The sequence below is a fragment of the Acipenser ruthenus genome, chromosome 2, assembly GCF_902713425.1.
Source record: "Acipenser ruthenus chromosome 2, fAciRut3.2 maternal haplotype, whole genome shotgun sequence".
NCBI classification, from domain to species: Eukaryota; Metazoa; Chordata; class Actinopteri; order Acipenseriformes; family Acipenseridae; genus Acipenser; species Acipenser ruthenus.
In genome coordinates, this window is record NC_081190.1 from 20,606,843 (window position 1) to 20,625,664 (window position 18,822).

At 37.6% G+C, this 18,822-nt stretch overlaps 1 protein-coding gene across 3 annotated transcripts in view; it reads left to right on the forward strand.

Annotated features, from left to right (window-relative positions):
* The window catches only part of LOC117409278 (tyrosine-protein kinase Fer), a 103,302-nt gene that overhangs the window by 1,292 nt on the left and 83,188 nt on the right, over nt 1-18,822 (forward strand). For 2 of the 3 annotated variants that reach the window (XM_058991630.1, XM_058991644.1), the window contains exons 2-3: nt 15,301-15,572; nt 18,647-18,820. In XM_058991630.1, the coding sequence (XP_058847613.1) occupies nt 15,363-15,572; nt 18,647-18,820 (384 nt within the window). In that variant the 5' untranslated portion in view covers nt 15,301-15,362. The remainder of the gene's footprint in view (nt 1-15,300; nt 15,573-18,646; nt 18,821-18,822) is intronic. The other variant, XM_058991640.1, reaches the window with a different exon arrangement.

The window sequence follows — 18,822 nt, forward strand, 5'->3', positions numbered from 1 at the left end:
TAGGATTTAGTACAACACTTCAGGTTGCTTTCGATAGTTTCCAATGTTAGCTAAAAAAAAAGTCTACATATTGTATTATACTGTACCCACTTTCTACCTCTAGCAATGATCCAGATATTGATTGTACCAAATAACAAAACCAAGCGGCTGCATTTTTTGTTTTACATTGACTGTACGGAAGTATTACTGATATGAAAAGTAGATTTTTAGTTTAAATGCAACAGTTTCTTTTACCAGACGCATTCCAACGTTCATCAAGGTTTGTTGTGGTACTCCAGTGTCCTATCTGTGTAACCAATTTACATGATAATCTGTTTATCTGTGTTATATTAAATAGTGTGAAGAAAGGACTTCTGTAAGCAAAACCTGTCAAACATATTACGTTTTCCCTTAGCCACTAATGTTTTTATATCAACAGTATCTTGTTGCCTGTTCACGTGTGGTGCTACAGGTTTATGTTTTCAAAGATTAAAACAGTATTTTGTACACACTGCGCATGTAACATTATTTTGTTTCTGTTGCTTACAATTTGATAACAAGGCTTACCATACCTACTTCTGTACTAGTTACACTGAAAAAAAGAGAGGAAGAGTCTGACCTATGCTTGCCAGGGCAGATCTGCACATGGCAAGGTTGAAAATGGATAGCTGTAAATGTCTTGCCTTTATTGTAACACATGGGAATGCTTCCCTTTATGACAGAGTACTGTACAGTACATTTGAAATAAGGATGTGTTTTATAATAGCCTTCTTTATGAGATTAATCATTGCTCTTAAACATTGTTATTACAACAAAATAGACAGTAAATGCACATGTTTGTTTGTAACACAAGGAAACTCTGAATAGACTATATTATGTACACAGTATGTGTACCTACCTATATTGTGATTGAATTCAATACATGGAACAATGTAAAAATGCTTCAGCCTTTTAACTGTAGACACTAACTTCTTTGACACAAATAATCCTTTGCGTTCAGTTCAGCACATACCACGTATTCATTAAACCTCTGGCATTGGTTGCAGGGGGCTGTAATGTGTTTGTAAATTGCAAGGGGCTGTGTAATTAAACATCTGTAACAATATAGTCAACTTAGAAGTCGATGCAGAAATGATACTAACAGTAACCTGACAATGTGTGAAATTGAACTCTGAGCAGCACCATAAGGGTAAAAAAGGGAAGTTAGCTACATTGTTTAAAGACCTGAAGGTTAATTCTTAGAACTACTGTAGCTGCTTTAATAATGAACATTCCATTGAAATGCCACTCTTACTGCAGTATTCAAACTGATATACCCCCACACATTGGTTTTACAGTTCACAGCGAATCCTTGTGTAGCTGAACTCCCACTGTAAGAACTTAATCGTGTGACAGTCATTTACTCCTCAGTTGGAGCAATAAGACAAAAACTAGGCTAGAAGAGTAAACATGTAGAACACTTGTAAAGAAGTTATAGAGGATAAGCGATGGTTCCATGGACCCTATTCAGTTAACAAGCAAATATAAATGAATGCAAGAAACAGATTAAGCAATATCGAGCAATTTGATTTAACATATTATTGATGATTTTAAAATAATGCTCCTTTTTGGAGTTTTAATGGATATTGCTTCTGTGACTAGAATAGAAATATAGTCTTACAGGCCTTATCTTCTTATTTTTTCTTGATACTTACTCTACCTTCATGCTCAGTGTCACTTTAGGGAACTATGAGAAGGCAGGCAGCTAGGGGCTTAGTGACACAGCAGGTTCATTTACTAACATTTGTGTTTCAACTCTGGAAGCCTGGGTTTAAAACCAACTCAGGTCACAGGTTGAAATGATTTAGTTGGTCACAGCCTAGCTCCAGTGACATTAGTCCACATTACAAATTCACCCCATAATTCAGCAAAATTGGCAGTCTGTGTTGAATAGCAGATGGTTTTCAGGTCAGGATTGAGATGTGCTTGCAGAGCTGTGAGCTTAACTCTCCTGCAACCTTCCAGACAGACTGTAAGTGCCATCGTCCCTCGTGTTTCAGGAGCACTAAATTGCACAGTAAAATGACACGTCTGCAAAGTGTGTGGATTGTTCTGGAGGTATACAGTATGTTACTATTCCTCTATAAAAGCCACCTCTAACTAGCCTTGTGACAGATACAGCATATACGAGTCACCCGTACATCCACACTGTACAGTATGTCACACTGAGTTTTACACATACATACAGAACCTTGTATCCAATTTTGTAGTGAAACTTGCCAAAAAAGTACCAGGAACAGACCAGCTGTTCTGCGTTTAAAATGTAGAACTGAAACATTAAGAAATGAGCTTTTTCTCTGCTAGTGGAGATTTTGTGTAAATTAAGTGTACACACATGGCTATCCCTCATAATTTATAAATAATAATAATACAAATCAGTTGTATACAATTTTGGATACTGTTATGTTCACCATGTAGTGTGACAAACACAAACAGTGGATAAGGTTCGTCAGAAAAAGGGCACTAATAAACAACACTGCTCACATGTTAGCATTGGTTTCTACTGTACTCTGGTTTTGTTTAGACCAGAGGCCAAAGGTTCCTGTATTTTATAGAATATTCACAATTTTATATTAACACATTGTTTACTAATGCCAGAAAACAAACTGTTTCAGATTAGTATATAAAATGTATTTCAGTGTATTATACTTATTCTGGATAGGTTGTTTTTGTAGTTTCACATCTCACAAACAGCAGTATCAGGATGTGGAGATACTGTATACAGTATAGAGGGACCTGGCTGTATGTCATTTTACATGTTCAGTAACATATAGTGGGTGACGGTCATATTGCAGTAACATTATGAAAAAAGTTGTAATTTTAATGGTAGATGTACTGTATAGTGCATACAGTATGTCTTGTGTTTGTTTCACTTTCTGCATTTTTATGATTAGCTGAGTTTCATGTTAGCATCATGATTTGGTTTCACTGTTTTCATTTTAGTGATAATCAGAGAGAATAAAAGGAGACAGAAGAATCCCTAATTGGTAGATAAGTGTTTAGTATACCCTACATACCATATTTTTTTTTGCCTTAGAAATCCTGTCAGACATTGTTACATATCCACTGTAAAAGAGGTCAGTCACTGAGTGCAAAATGCTCAAGGCACAGTTCTGTTTACTTCCCTTGAAGGAACAGCATTTCTGGGAACCAGAACCACATATGTTTTCTTTTTTCATATATATGTACAGTATATGTCAGAGAGCAAAGTGAGATTATGAAATCTGAAATTCTCATTGGGCACTCAACCACTGGATAGGAAATATCTCTCAGACACTAGACTTTAGTTCTGCCTCAGTCCACTATGTATCAGACCATAAAACATGTGGTTTGGATAAGGAGCTTTATTAAAAAAAACACTTGCTTTACAAACTCTTAGGGAAAACTAATATGTTGTGTCTGAAATTGTTCCATTGTATTGGTAAATGTGATCGTCTGGTTATGATTAAAAAAGGTCCCCAGTGTCACTTGGTAAAAGTGAAAGGGGAGCCATGCAAGCATGGTTCGAGTCGTGTTCGCGTTGTGGGTTTTAGGTGTGGGAGGAAAATCGGCTGAGGATTGTGCACCTCATCACGCTTCAGCGCCCCCCGCTGGTCAGTTCAGGGGGAGACTCCCTCGGCTTTTCCTCCTGTCCAGGATTCTGCAGCTTCATAACATCCGTTGCTTTCTGTAGGTTTATTGGGTGAAAAGCAGGGATTGGCATGGCATTCAGAACAGAGGTGCTTCAATAGTGGTTAATCATTTGACCAAAATCACTTCCCAGCTGTGGCAGCACTCTGAATATCTCAAACCTTAGGCCGTCATTATTGAGCTGTGCAGTACAGTGCGGAGTCAGTCAGGTTTGATGGGTGGTGCTGCCTGCAGTCCCTGCAGCCCGTAGAGCTTAGTCAATGGAAGATGGAAGATGTAAATAATGTTAAATTAAAGCAAAGATACTGCCGTGATTTTGCATTAACAATGAAATTGAAGGTAAATTTAAAGGTAAAGAAATGTGGTTTACTAATTTGCTGCAACACGTGTCAAATGAATATGCTCACTCATAAGACATGCAGTAGTAATAATAAAGTGTAATACTGTAAAATTTAGGCAAACATATATATATATATATATATATATATATATATATATATAAAAATATATATTTCTTATTGACGCACTTGTCTAAATTGCTTACATTTTTTTGTGCTTCAATTGTATCATTTGGAATGCCACAAAAGGTCTATAAAAATAAAAATACACGTAGGCCATGCTATGTACATGTATATCGGGTGTGGTTTTAAAGATTCAGTGAATCTTCATGCAAGCAGTTGTGTGGCTATGTTCTATATGCTGCCTTTTTTAATTCAGTATGTTTGTAAGCCACATGCCTCACATGTGTCAGTTTTGTTTCTTAACTAGCTCTTGGGTTAAAATTGTAATGCTTTAGTATTTCACCTTATACAATACAACCCTCCCAAAAAAAACAAACAAAAAAAAAAACACGTCAATGGACAAGTGAACCTGTTGAAGCTGTAACTAATAAGTTATGTGTTAATTAATGTCTTCAGTTTCTTCTGAATCGCCCTGTATACGGTACTAAGTGGATCACATACAGCACCTTCAGGTTTTCCACCTGTGGTCCTCGTACCAGTACTGGTACGTGACAGGCGGCTTGCAACTGGTACACACCGGCACTTGTTCTTTATGATGATATGATTCCTCAACCACAATACTCCTTTAAATGCACTATCGGAATATATCAATCTGTTTGTACCACTGAAACACAGAGAAATTAGAAATTAGGATGCAGGGGTCCAGACTGCAACTTAAATGGTTGCAAATGCGAAGGGGTTTTAGGGTTTAGACACAACAATGATGCCTCTCCTTTTAAAAGCACGTGTCAATATTTAACAAAAAAAAAATATATCACATGCTTTAATAAACTGAGATGCGAGAAGGATGGTAACAATTTGATGGACTACAAATTCTTGTAAGTGCAGAGAGGTATTAACACCAGTAGAATACGGGAACCCCAGTTTCTTACAGCAGTTGTGAGGGTGACCAAATGTGTGTGAGTAGTGTTTTGCAAAAATGTAGCTTAAAAAAACAGTTGTATTTAAGAAATGTAGAACGAGAACAGCAAAAAATTTAAATACACATAAGGTTTGTGTATTGCACACATGCCATTAACAAAATGCCCTGGAAACTTTAAATAAAGAAACTAATTAATGAAGGGCTGTAATGCAGCAATAAGTTCAACAATTAAACAAAGAAGCAAGTGAAAAGGTTATGGATGTATGGATGGAGTTTAAGGATGATTTAATTGTGCACACTTCCCCAGTTAATATCTCTTCAGCCAAGAAAGCGGGCACGGAAATTTAAGAGTACCATTGTGGTATTATTTTGTGGTACATGTTAAAATGTGGTATGCCGTGTACTGCGCTTGCACGGGCATGCACGCATGATTTTAGCTCAGAAAACAAAGAAACGCCCATCTGAACAGGGCACAATGTACTGAGTTTGACCTTTAACATTTTTTTTTAATAACATTTTTTTTCACAGTTCAGCAAATTTGTGACTTTAACTGATGAGAAACAAATTGGGTTATCTAAAATTCTAAACATATGTCCGATTTTGTGGGTGAGGTACAGTTTGTCTTGTTCGTAGTGATTTGTGCAGTCCTCAATCACAGCACTTCCAAATCAGCGTGCCCTTAATTAGTGTGTGGCTGGAGATGTAATTTTAAAAGGTGTCAATATAACTTTTTAAATTATTATCATAAGAGATGTGTATTTTAAGTGCAATAGGCTTTAAAGGTATAGGGCTATACTAAGATCACAACGATAACTCTGAGCAGTATTTTTTTTTCCCCGATCGCTTACAGCACTGTGTTAGCTAGTTAATAAATGTCTTGCATGCCATTTTTCTTGACTGTTCTACCCATCGCCCCTGCATGTCTGGGATGGTATCAACAAAGGTGTTTATTTTTATTATTTATTTATTTTACTTGTTATACTGAAAAATAACTGCATTTTACAAATGCAATGTGCTCTGAGTGTATTGAACCAAATGTTGTTTAACAAAAGTAAAATCCAGGGGGGAAAAAAAAATAAAGATCTGCCAAAATATTACTATTTTTGTATTTATTTAAAATTTCAAATAATGGTAATTACCATTTATCTATTCGTGGCATGCTGTTTTTATTCCGATGAGGAAACTCCCTAAGCCTATTTCTTGCAAACGGACGTAGTAACAGTCCACACTGTTTTTTTTTTGTTTGTTTTATCATGGGGATGCAGTAAACTGTAGTTGTGCAAACATTGTAATATTCTGTATATTTTACCTTTGTTCCGCATTTCATGCATCAATAATAATTCTCAAGTGATACTGATATGTGTAATGGAAATATCGTATAGGTGTTTTTGGTATTTTGGACTGCAGTGAAGTTCAGTGGACAGTTGACATGTTGATTAGGCATCATAAAGTGAAGGATCCTGAAAAGATCACGAAGGAGGGAAATTTGATTTGGGAAATATATCCACTAGACTTCCCTGATGAAAATCGAATGGCACTTTGTCACACTAAATGACTCTCTTATATCATTAGAGCCAAGGTCAACTGTACATATCAACGTTGCTTACCTTTACATGGTAACATTCCCATATAGAGTGAATAGGTATACTGCAAACACTGTTTTATCTCCGCACTTTATTATCAAGCTACAGCAAAACATAACATATCCAATGTTGAGTCCTTGGCTACACAAAATAACTGGTACATAAACTGGCACATGCATTAAAAGACGTACAATTTTTTGACCTTGCACAGGTCGCATTTTGGTACACGTACCGCATTCTGACGATGTACCACTTTCTGGCTCTACAGCGCTACCATAATGAAAAACAGTAATGTAGCATGAGTTTTGCAAAAACAAACAAAAGAACTCCATTCACTAAATTTAGCTCTCATATTGTGCTAATGAAAATATATGACAATGTAATTTTGGAGCATTGGGGATTTTATTTAGCAAACTGAAAAATCAATTGAGTAGATATATTACTCGGGCAGAGCTACTGTGTTTTGCTTTCGATGGGGTCACAATGCATTAAATACCCCCATGAACATTTCATGATTACCTCAGACCACTCGTGAACTCAAGTAGAAGTTCAAGAGCTACTGGGTAGGATGCTGTTCGGGAAACACTGCGGTTCCTAAACGTAGATCTTATGATGGTCTTACGAAGTTGGGTTGGTTCCTGTAGCTTTTGGGAGGTGACCCCCTGATTGTAATGGGGTAGGTCTCAGTTTTACAGCAGCCATTTAAGATTGCACATAGTTACTGGTACACCTTGTGGTCCCTGCTGGAAACACTGGTACTTGAGATGAAAAGGTTGAAAACCACAGCTCTATAATGTGAACAGTCATGTAAAGTATGTGACAGAATTCCTCAGGAGCATCCCAGCTTGCCTTGGGACAGTACTTTAGATTCACAACTATGTGTTTGTACGAACACGTCTGCACGTCCACATTTTGTACCAGTCTAATTTGCGGATTACATTTTAAATTGTAGTTATTATAGTGTGCCTTGCTATCTTATAGTCCTTGTGCAATGTTAAATCCTCGCATATCCCTCAGCTTCACTAATGTTACCTGAGTAGTTCATTCGTTAATGTAAACTGTGCTTGCCAGTTTGTTTTGGCCAAGTCTGAATCAGTTCTACTGCCACTTGCTGTACTTTATTTCAATAATTATCTCTTACAGTCGTGTTGTTTATAACATACAATTTGTGGGTGGTTAAGCACCTCTTGTAAAGTCCCTGATGTAGCATATGGAGTGTCATGCCAATAGGCTGTAAAATGAGGTTATTTTCATCGTGTGTTAGATATAGAGGTTAGAATAAATGGGGGGGGGGGGGGGGGGGGGGGGTGAAAAAACGAGTCCAGAATAAAATGCAACAATATTTTATTGTATTCTTATGTCTAATCCATTGCTCTAAACTGCGTTGTCAGAAAGTATTTAAGCGGTGCGCTTTTGCCAGAGGTAAAGGTAATTCACTCTCTATTAGTAATATACTGTATCTGCTGTGGGCAGTTGACGAAATTACATAAAATTTGATGCTAATTTGACATCTGCCCACCACAGCTGGGCACTTCGCGAACTGCCCTGGCATTTTAACTGCCTGATTTCGGCATCGGTCCATAACATATACACATCCCAATTCAATTCGATAATTCAATTATAATCAAGTCATTTAGCAATTTACAGACATCATTAAATTGTACAATTTCCATTAGTTCTCAACAATTGTTTGTTTGCTCGTTTTAGTAAAAACATGTTTTAACTAATAAAATGAAGAAAATCTTTTTTTAAAAGACTACAGTAAATTCTGTCCTATATTTGAGTGTGCGACCAATTGGTCTCTGGGACTTCAATCTACAAACCTATTTGAGAAGTGAACGTAAGCCCAAGCACTTTATTATTATTTTGTTTTCATATATATCTTGCAAGCAAGATATTTCATTTTTTTATTTTTCTTAAAAATATTTCCCAACATAAAACCAATGTCACCTTACAATAATTGATTTTGAGTTTCAGTGTTTTAAAATAAAATATCAAACAGAACGAAATTTCAATGTACCATTTGTAATTCAGTAATATGAGAGAATCGGTCAGGGGTCTGAATACTTTTGCAAGGCACTGTATATATATATATATATATATATATATATATATATATACAGTGCCTTGCGAAAGTATTCGGCCCCCTTGAACTTTGCGACCTTTTGCCACATTTCAGGCTTCAAACATAAAGATATGAAACTGTAATTTTTTGTGAAGAATCAACAACAAGTGGGACACAATCATGAAGTGGAACGAAATTTATTGGATATTTCAAACTTTTTTAACAAATAAAAAACTGAAAAATTGGGCGTGCAAAATTATTCAGCCCCTTTACTTTCAGTGCAGCAAACTCTCTCCAGAAGTTCAGTGAGGATCTCTGAATGATCCAATGTTGACCTAAATGACTAATGATGATAAATAGAATCCACCTGTGTGTAATCAAGTCTCCGTATAAATGCACCTGCACTGTGATAGTCTCAGAGGTCCGTTTAAAGCGCAGAGAGCATCATGAAGAACAAGGAACACACCAGGCAGGTCCGAGATACTGTTGTGGAGAAGTTTAAAGCCGGATTTGGATACAAAAAGATTTCCCAAGCTTTAAACATCCCAAGGAGCACTGTGCAAGCGATAATATTGAAATGGAAGGAGTATCAGACCACTGCAAATCTACCAAGACCTGGCCGTCCCTCTAAACTTTCAGCTCATACAAGGAGAAGACTGATCAGAGATGCAGCCAAGAGGCCCATGATCACTCTGGATGAACTGCAGAGATCTACAGCTGAGGTGGGAGACTCTGTCCATAGGACAACAATCAGTCGTATACTGCACAAATCTGGCCTTTATGGAAGAGTGGCAAGAAGAAAGCCATTTCTTAAAGATATCCATAAAAAGTGTCTTTACAGTTTGCCACAAGCCACCTGGGAGACACACCAAACATGTGGAAGAAGGTGCTCTGGTCAGATGAAACCAAAATCGAACTTTTTGGCAACAATGCAAAACGTTATGTTTGGCGTAAAAGCAACACAGCTCATCACCCTGAACACACCATCCCCACTGTCAAACATGGTGGTGGCAGCATCATGGTTTGGGCCTGCTTTTCTTCAGCAGGGACAGGGAAGATGGTTAAAATTGATGGGAAGATGGATGGAGCCAAATACAGGACCATTCTGGAAGAAAACCTGATGGAGTCTGCAAAAGACCTGAGACTGGGACGGAGATTTGTCTTCCAACAAGACAATGATCCAAAACATAAAGCAAAATCTACAATGGAATGGTTCACAAATAAACATATCCAGGTGTTAGAATGGCCAAGTCAAAGTCCAGACCTGAATCCAATCGAGAATCTGTGGAAAGAACTGAAAGCTGCTGTTCACAAATGCTCTCCATCCAACCTCACTGAGCTCGAGCTGTTTTGCAAGGAGGAATGGGCAAAAATTTCAGTCTCTCGATGTGCAAAACTGATAGAGACATACCCCAAGCGACTTACAGCTGTAATCGCAGCAAAAGGTGGCGCTAGAAAGTATTAACTTAAGGGGGCTGAATAATTTTGCACGCCCAATTTTTCAGTTTTTTATTTGTTAAAAAAGTTTGAAATATCCAATAAATTTCGTTCCACTTCATGATTGTGTCCCACTTGTTGTTGATTCTTCACAAAAAATTACAGTTTCATATCTTTATGTTTGAAGCCTGAAATGTGGCAAAAGGTCGCAAAGTTCAAGGGGGCCGAATACTTTCGCAAGGCACTGTATATATAAATTTCAAGTTAATGTGAAGTGTCCACTTAGTGCACTAAAGGTATGTATTGCTGGTGCAAAAATGTATCCCTTTGTTTAATTTAACCCAACACAATTCCACCCAAGCAAGGGGATTCATAGAGGATATGTCATGGAAAACCATGACTTACTGAATGGTATTTGTCATGTGTGGATGAATTCAGGCGAGTAGACATACTGATTACAAACAAGAATTCAGGTGAGTAGACATACTGATTTCAGACTTGAGTAAAATTTGATGGATTAGTTAGTCTAGTAGTGATTGACACCAAAAGACATATTAAGGTAAGTGTGAAATAAAACAGGAAGCGAGTCTTGCCTCACACACTCGTGCACACTCCGCACCACTTTAAGGTGCAGGGTGAAAGCAGTTTTAGTAGTTTCCGTAATGATGTTCTGAAGTGCTCAGGCAAAACTATAGAAACCCACTTCCTGTGTCCAATGCTTATTGTCTGCTCATATTGCAATTTATAAAAACTTTCTTTCCTGTATCAATTAGTTCAAACAAGGTTATTGGAACTGCAAGCGTGTAATATATGGCTAAGGTAAGTCGTGAAAAAAGATAGCAGTAAATATTAAGTGTATTATTATGCACTTTAAACAGCTGTTAAATAATTGTAATAATATTCATTGTAATTACTGTATTATAATTGTTTTACTGTATAGCAATAACAATGGAGAAACTTCATAATGTAAACCTTGTTTGACTGACTATTAGGAAATATATCAGTAATTACTCAATTTATTTTCAAATTGTTGAATCCAACCGTTAAGTAGAAGCATTGTATTCAACATACCTGTCAGCATTAATATTAATAAGGGAGCTTTTGTAAACTGAAATCTTAGTGGTCTGAATTGAAGTGAATACCAACATAAGATAAAGACATACAACTATTCCACTTTATTACTTGATAGAATGATAGACTGTGATACAGTGCTCCTTCTAATAGCTTTTAAAAAGGAAAAATATCAACCAGAAAAACAACCATGACATGCTTCACAGTTCTCTCTTGGCCCGTGTGGTTCTTATTGTGCTGTGGTTGTAGGCGGCTGATCTGGCAGCAGACAGTACTTTGTAAGCAGGTCCACTGTAGTTGATTTTGCACGGCAGCAAAGCATACACAGTTAGCGTTGTCACTTTCATCACACAACAGACCTTATGGCTGAGTTTGGTACTGCACATTATTATTATTATTATTATTATTATTATTATTATTATTATTTATTATTATTTATTATTATTTCTTAGCAGACGCCCTTATCCAGGGCGACTTAGTCGTAAACCAAAATACATTTCAAGAATCACAGTACAAGTATTAATACAATTAAGAGCAAGATCAAATACAATGACTTCGGTTCTAGCAAGTATGACAAAATACGATTCAATAACAGAGCAGATAACAGTGTCAGTGATAGTTACATCAGGATATAATTATATACAAAAATACTACAGATTAAATAACACTTGTGACAGATTACAGTACTCTAAAGTACAGGATTAAATGCAGTAAAATAGAGAGCAGATAAGAGCAAGTAAAGCGCATTTAAGGAAGAGTGATAGTGTCCAGAGGGAAAAGAGGAGTTCTACAGGTGCTGTCTGAAGAGGTGAGTCTTGAGGAGGCGCCGGAAGGTGGTCAGGGACTGGGCAGAAGGTGGTCAGGGACTGGCACATAGACCTCATCATCAAAGAATGAGCTTTGGCACCTACTTTATAACGAAAAAAAAAACCCTAAATTCAGTCCATCAGAAAAAGTCCATCAGAAAAAAATTAATAACAGTAAAAAGCCAAAATACACAACAATATGGTATCACAACGATATGCATTACACTGCACATATGTGGTGAATCACTGTCAGTAACATTTCATTGTCAACTATCTTCTATTTTAAATGAATATACTATTACTGTATATAAACACATGTTATAAATCAATCTAAATTTCTAAAGCAATGTTGATGCTGAAATTGTATTAGAAACGCCTTTCGCTATTTGTGTGACTTTTAGACTTTCCTGCAGAATACTTTGCAATTTGTGAGTCTGGACCATGGTGTATTTATTTATTTAAACAGTTGCTGTAATTTTCATGATCCATAGTTTTTTATATTATAATAAAAACATAAATCTTGCAGGAGTTGTACAATCCCTCATATAGGGACTGTACAAATAATAATGTGTAAAAAATAATGTAACTGTAGGTAAAAATAATGTGATATCTTGTAACAATTGTAAGTCACCCCGAATAAGGGCATCTGCTAAGAAATAAATAATAATAATAATAATAATAATAATAATAATAATAATAAATAAAAAAACCACAGTAGTCTTAATTTGATAATACCAGTGTTTTCTACTGTTTCAAGAATGGATTGATTTTCTTTCCTCCTGTATATGTTTTGCACTCTTGACTTTTGATCAGTGGAAAGCAGATTTCAGAAGCAGTGCACCATTCAAAATAAAGCCATATAAGCACCAGCCTTTTTGTGCCAGACTTCTACCTTTGTTGATCTAGTAACTTCAGAAAAACAATGTAGGATTGACTTTTCCAGGGCATACACATATTTTTCTGGAAACTTGCATACATCCCCAATGCCTGCAAACATACTAAAAATGTCTGCTGCATGTGTTAGTAAAGCTTGGTGATTTATTTGTGACACAACACGTATATAGGTAACACTTCACAGATATGGAAACGCTAAAAAGGAATGCTTCCTGTGGTTTGCTGGAAGTTGCTGACCTTCCCTGGTGTGTACAATGCACTGCCTTACAGAGTGTAATGGCTGCTTTGTACTGTGTATTGTTTAAGAGTTCCTTTTATTTATTTTTTTGAGGGGGGTGACTGTCGGGTTACTTTTATGGAAGCTTCTTTATTTTGTATCCCAAGTCTGATGTAATTAATCTGCTGTAAGTTTATTATTCAGGCTTGGTTTTCATCAGGAGCCTGTACTTACGCAGTAGACAGGGATAAGCTCTGAATCCAATCACACCATTTGTATTCTTTATTTCTTTTTGTCTTGGTTAAATTGCATTGTGCTTTATTACAGACTGTATACTGCAGAGTGAGAACCTGCACTGTATTTGTAGGAGGACTTGAGTTTCTTTACAGGAAATTGGAACTTTATCCTAAACTTCCAGGTCCTAAGGGCAGTTGCAGTCTAATGTGATGTGCTTTTATTGACTAAAACAGGTTAATCTGCCCTGGAATGTAGTGATTTATAGAAAAGATGAACTCCCAATAGAGGACATCCCCTCTGCAGCTGCATCAGAGAAAGCAGAGGTCAGAAGTGTGGGAGATTATGAAGAGAAGATTGTCCTCAGACAGTGGAGATCAGGGCTAGTGAGGAAGAAATGAAGATTGAAAAGAAGATATACAAACTAAGATTTCAAATGTGACGAAGCATGGTTAACTCCAAAATATTGTCATAGAGAAAATTCCTGATGGACGAATTATCAGTCAAAATTGTACTAGTCCCTCTGTGCTAAGGTGTGGCTGTTGTATTTTTTCTTGGTTTAGTTTGGTTAAATGCTTAAGTGTTTGGTTTTGCTTGTTTTTCCTCCCAGTTTTTCTTCATGCATGATAGTGCATGGTGTCAGACAAAAACAGAGACTGGACAGTTTATACATTAAGTTAGCTGCTGCCCCCACTCCCCTTTTTTATTATTTTTTTAACATTAGTCAGATATTTACTGACGATATTAAATGAAATGTATGAATCGTTGACTTATCTGCTGCTCAGTTTGTAATATGTGCGATCTGTCAGTAGGCTGTGTGCGTCATTTGCATCCGAGTCTTAGACGGTATTAGTTTGGGTGGATGTGCTACGAGTGGTTTGTGAGTGTGTACTCCTGTGGAATCCTGTGTATTGTAATGCTGTGAGGAAGATTCTGTGCCAAAACACTGTACAGTAGTTTTTTCCTTTTTTTTTGGGGGGGGGGGGGGGACATGATTAATACCAAAGTCATGAATAATACTGTGTGCAATTGCATTGTGTATGTGTCTCCTTTTTCTGACTAAATTCGCTTCTTATGCAGCACTAGTGAGTTTAGCGGCTAATTAAATTTCCACCATGGTTATAAACGTGCAGCTAATTCACTGGTGCACTTGCCGCTCATTAACAACAGCTGGTGATGCTGTAAATACAGTAGAGCTTTAAGCTGCTCAGTTGTAGCTTGCTGGAAGACCAAAAGGAAAACCCTTGTTTTAATACTGAAACACTCTGAAAGCAAGCAATCGCCTTGCAGTGTTTACTTTGAAGCTTTACAGGTCTTGTGTCTGTACCTAAGCACTGTGGAATGCTTACTAATCAGACTTAAATATTACAATTTATAATATGTCATACTAAGGAATAATATGTGCACGCATTGTATTGGTGTTGTACCCAGCGCTCCAGATAAACTGCCTACTGGTTGTTTTACACATTGAAGAAATATGCCTATGATAGTTCAATTGAATGTGTAAATAATACACAGGAAATTTTCTGCATAGTTTGAGTTTGCATGTTATCAAGCTTCTTGTACTTTGTTGGATCCTGGCATCTCAGTGGTCTATTGTGAATATACTGCAAGTGGTAGCTAGTGAATGTGGGGGCAGCTAATGGTAACCTGCCTGGGAATTTTCCAAAGCATGTGAACACTCCCTTGCAATGCGTGTTTGTGACTGTTGAATAAGTGACTGGATTACTGAGCTTCTCGCTGGCGTCTTAACCCATGTGTTGAACAGCTAACCTTATCTTATTGCTGGTGCACTAAGCCACCCAGCCTCTTTTACAGATTGTTTCTAATTGTTCCTACTAAAGAGAAGTGATGCCTGCCAGAGAAGAAGTGATCCAAGTTTACATTTTATATTGGAGGTTTTTTTTGAGCTACTGGCAGTTATAAATAATGTTAAAACATCCTTCTTTTTGTCCCCCAAAGAATAGGACATGCAGACTTGAAGGAGCTCTCTGTACCTTGTGGAGATTTGTGCTTTAAAGAAAATGGGATTTGGAAGAGATCTTCAACATTCCCACGATGCATTGTTGAAGCTGCAGGACTGGGAGTTAAAACTGCTGGAGACAGTAAAGAAGTTTATGACTTTGCGGGTTAAAAGTGACAAGGAATATTCATCTCTCCTTCAAAATATAAGTCAACAAGTAGACAAGCATGATAACTCCTCACAAGTGGATTATGTCAGCAGCGTTTCCAAGGTAATTATAACTTCTACAGGGATGGAAATAAGACTCCTATTGCATAGCATTTTCACCATTTCCAGGTTTTAATATGAGCTGAATTTGCCACAGTGTATAGGTAACAAGCTCATGTGTGTCTTATTAAACTCATAGTAAAACCAGGAATGGATCAAACTGCTATTTACATCCCTGTTCTACAATGGGAATAATGTAATTTCATATGAACCGCCCCTTTGTAAGTGCAACTTTAGGCAAGTGAAAAGGAAAGCCACACACTGAGGTTAGGTTCATTTTATATTTCAAAGTACTTAAGCTGCAAAACTAGAGCTGCAAAAACTATGTACTGACTTCTGAGTAAGGTAATAGCTGTGACAAGATACTAGTCCAGGTTCCTATTTTCAATTTGACTGAAGTTTTTCGTCATCTTTTAACACTAGAACCACCGCGGTTATACTCATACCTAGAACCTCCGCTGGTTACATTTTAAACAACATCAGTATTAAAACGAAAGACTTTTTTATTCAAGCACTTCATATCAAACATCTGCACATCCGAAACACCTTAAAAGGGTTTGCTTTCTAACTTCCCACATATAAAGCATTACTTCAAAAAAATGAAAAACTATAATAAAATAAACATTTCAAAACTAACTAGTGTGTAAACAGGTATATGTACATACAAAACTGTAAAAACTAAAAAAAGAGTTACATAAAAAAGAAAGTAGCTCAATTCCCTTATGTAACGTGAATGCGCTTTCAGGGAAACAGACTTCAAAGAAGCACCCTAAGTAGCACAATCCACACAGATGTAACGCTTCTCAACTTTTCCTGTGCATTTACCACTTTCTGCTCTTTCACATTGGGCACAGATATCAGAAGTTTTATTTTTATTGCATTTAGCTACTTGGCATTGTTTTCTTTTGTGTGTGTCACTCGATCCAGGTTGAACTGCATTTGACTGCTGCTTTGCAGTTTTCTGATAGAAATGTTTCTGCCGAAGCTCTGTGGCTACCTTCAAGATGAAATTTCTCCTACTGATATTTTACCCGGTGTATTCCTTGTACAAAATGAAGGAATTGATGGCTGCCAGGTCCAGTACATTGTAAAATACAGCAACTAGCCACCGGCGCGAACCGGCTTTCACCGAGTCCTGGCGTGCCATCTGGTCTAAGATGTCCACTCCTTAATTTGTGTCATTGTAGAAATCCACAGTCTCCGTCTTTTTCTTGGCAACAGTCCTGATGGCAAGTGACATATTAAGGCAACGGAGAATAATGACATTCTTTCTCAGCTTGCACTTGTAAGCAGTTAGCGTAGCACAGTCATTGTGTTTCAAAATTGTACTGGAGTACAGCTGTAGTTGCAAGTTTTGCGCAGATAGTGGAAGCTCTCTTCTGCTTTGTTCACTGCTCCAACCAGGCTGTTTTTTCAACTCTTCAACTCTTCTTCAACTCTTTTGCCAATTACAGTGGAGGAAAAAAATGTCAGTGGTAACATTCTTCCCTTTTTCCTAAGTAAGGTTCCACCAGCCTAAGTACCACATTGTCACCCAGTCTCTGACCAGTTGGGCAAGTTTCATCTTTGCCCAGGTAGGGGTAACCATTCACCACGTATTTGGACTCAACATCCGCTGCCAGCCAAAACTTGTCAGGTTTGTTTGACATGTATTGTGTCCAAACAAACGTGCTTTTGCGGAAACAGCTGCTTGTCCACTGTAAGGTTATCTCCCGGCTTGTAGCAGACAATGCTGTTTTCAATGAAGCCGTTCCAAATTTCTGATGCCAGGGCAAATTTATCTTTGTGAAGACGGGCACTTCTCATTGCTCTCAAATCAAAATGCAAAAAAATTCCCAAATAATGCCATCCTTCCCAGTCTCCTGAATGCCTGTTCGTGCTGGCAATGCACCAGGAGTCGTTGTCCTTGGTACTGCCGCTGGTGAAGCGGTTGGCATGGCTGGCACACCTGCAGCTGCTGCAGGAGACGATACAGGCAAAGCGGCTGGCACTGCAGAGGATTCCCCAGCACTGCTGCTTCTGCCACAACCTCTTCCCTGCCTGGGGAGCCCTGTTTGTGGTCGTGGCACTTCAGTGGCACCTTCCTCGCTTTCACTGTTGGAACTGCCTGTTTCACAAATCCAGGATTAATCGCTGTTGTGATCACCTCACATTCCCTGCATCAGAATCATTTTCAGACAAAGCGGTAAGCATATCAATCGCTTCTTGAGTGGTCAAGCGTCATCTTTGAGCCATTTTGAGTTTCAGCCTAGTCTCTGTCAGTGTACCTGTGAGAGTAAAAAAATAATACTATACGACAGCAGACTATAGATGCTCACGTAGACAGCCTGATGCCAGTTCTCCAAGGAATTGATAGGATTACAATAGATGTTTGGATAGCACATGTCTAGACTTCAAGAGCCATATTCTGTTCAAACATATACTGCTGTAAGCTCAGTGGGGGTAGAGATAACAATGGGCTAGTATATAAAAAAATTGAATATTGTAGGTTATGTTCTAAATAAAAATATGTATTGTAAAAGGCAGCCAAAATTACTGCTTTGGCGGTTCTAGGTGGGTGGGATTATAACTTCCTTATTTTCTCGATACTGCCTTTCAAAAGCCGTCAGGGTATTTAATACATGTATTTAGGAAAAGTCATAAACGGACAACCGCATAACTTTCAGACTCGCAGAGTAATTTAAATTTTAAAACCTCAAACTGTCAAAATGACTGTCGTGGCAGTTCTAGTGTTAATAAGTACCAAATAACAAAGCAAGCAATAACCGTCATAAAAGTTAACTTAAGTTTTTTGTCTTTAAATATCCTTGGATGGGGATACTGCACAGTATGTACACTTCTGTCACTTCACACTGACATTATGAGGGGAATTCAATATAGTTTCTGAATTTGCCTCATTTTAATTTTTTTGCAACTTTTTGATAGAGCAGCGGTGTTCAGCCATGTCCTCCTATGTATGTTTGATTAAAGAGTACCACAGAACAGAGAACCTTTTGCAGATCCTTAAGTGGCACTGTATTGACGTACTAAACCCACCCACCCACCCTGCTACAAACTGTTTTTTGTTTGTTTATTTAGTCATGGGCATATATGGTACACCAGACAGAACAACTAAGCAAGATAATGAAGTCACACGCTGAGGACCTTAACTCAGGACCTCTCCACAGGCTCACCATGATGATAAAGGACAAGCAGCAGGTGAAAAAGAGTTATCATAGCATACATCAGCAAATCGAATCAGAGATGTGCAAGGT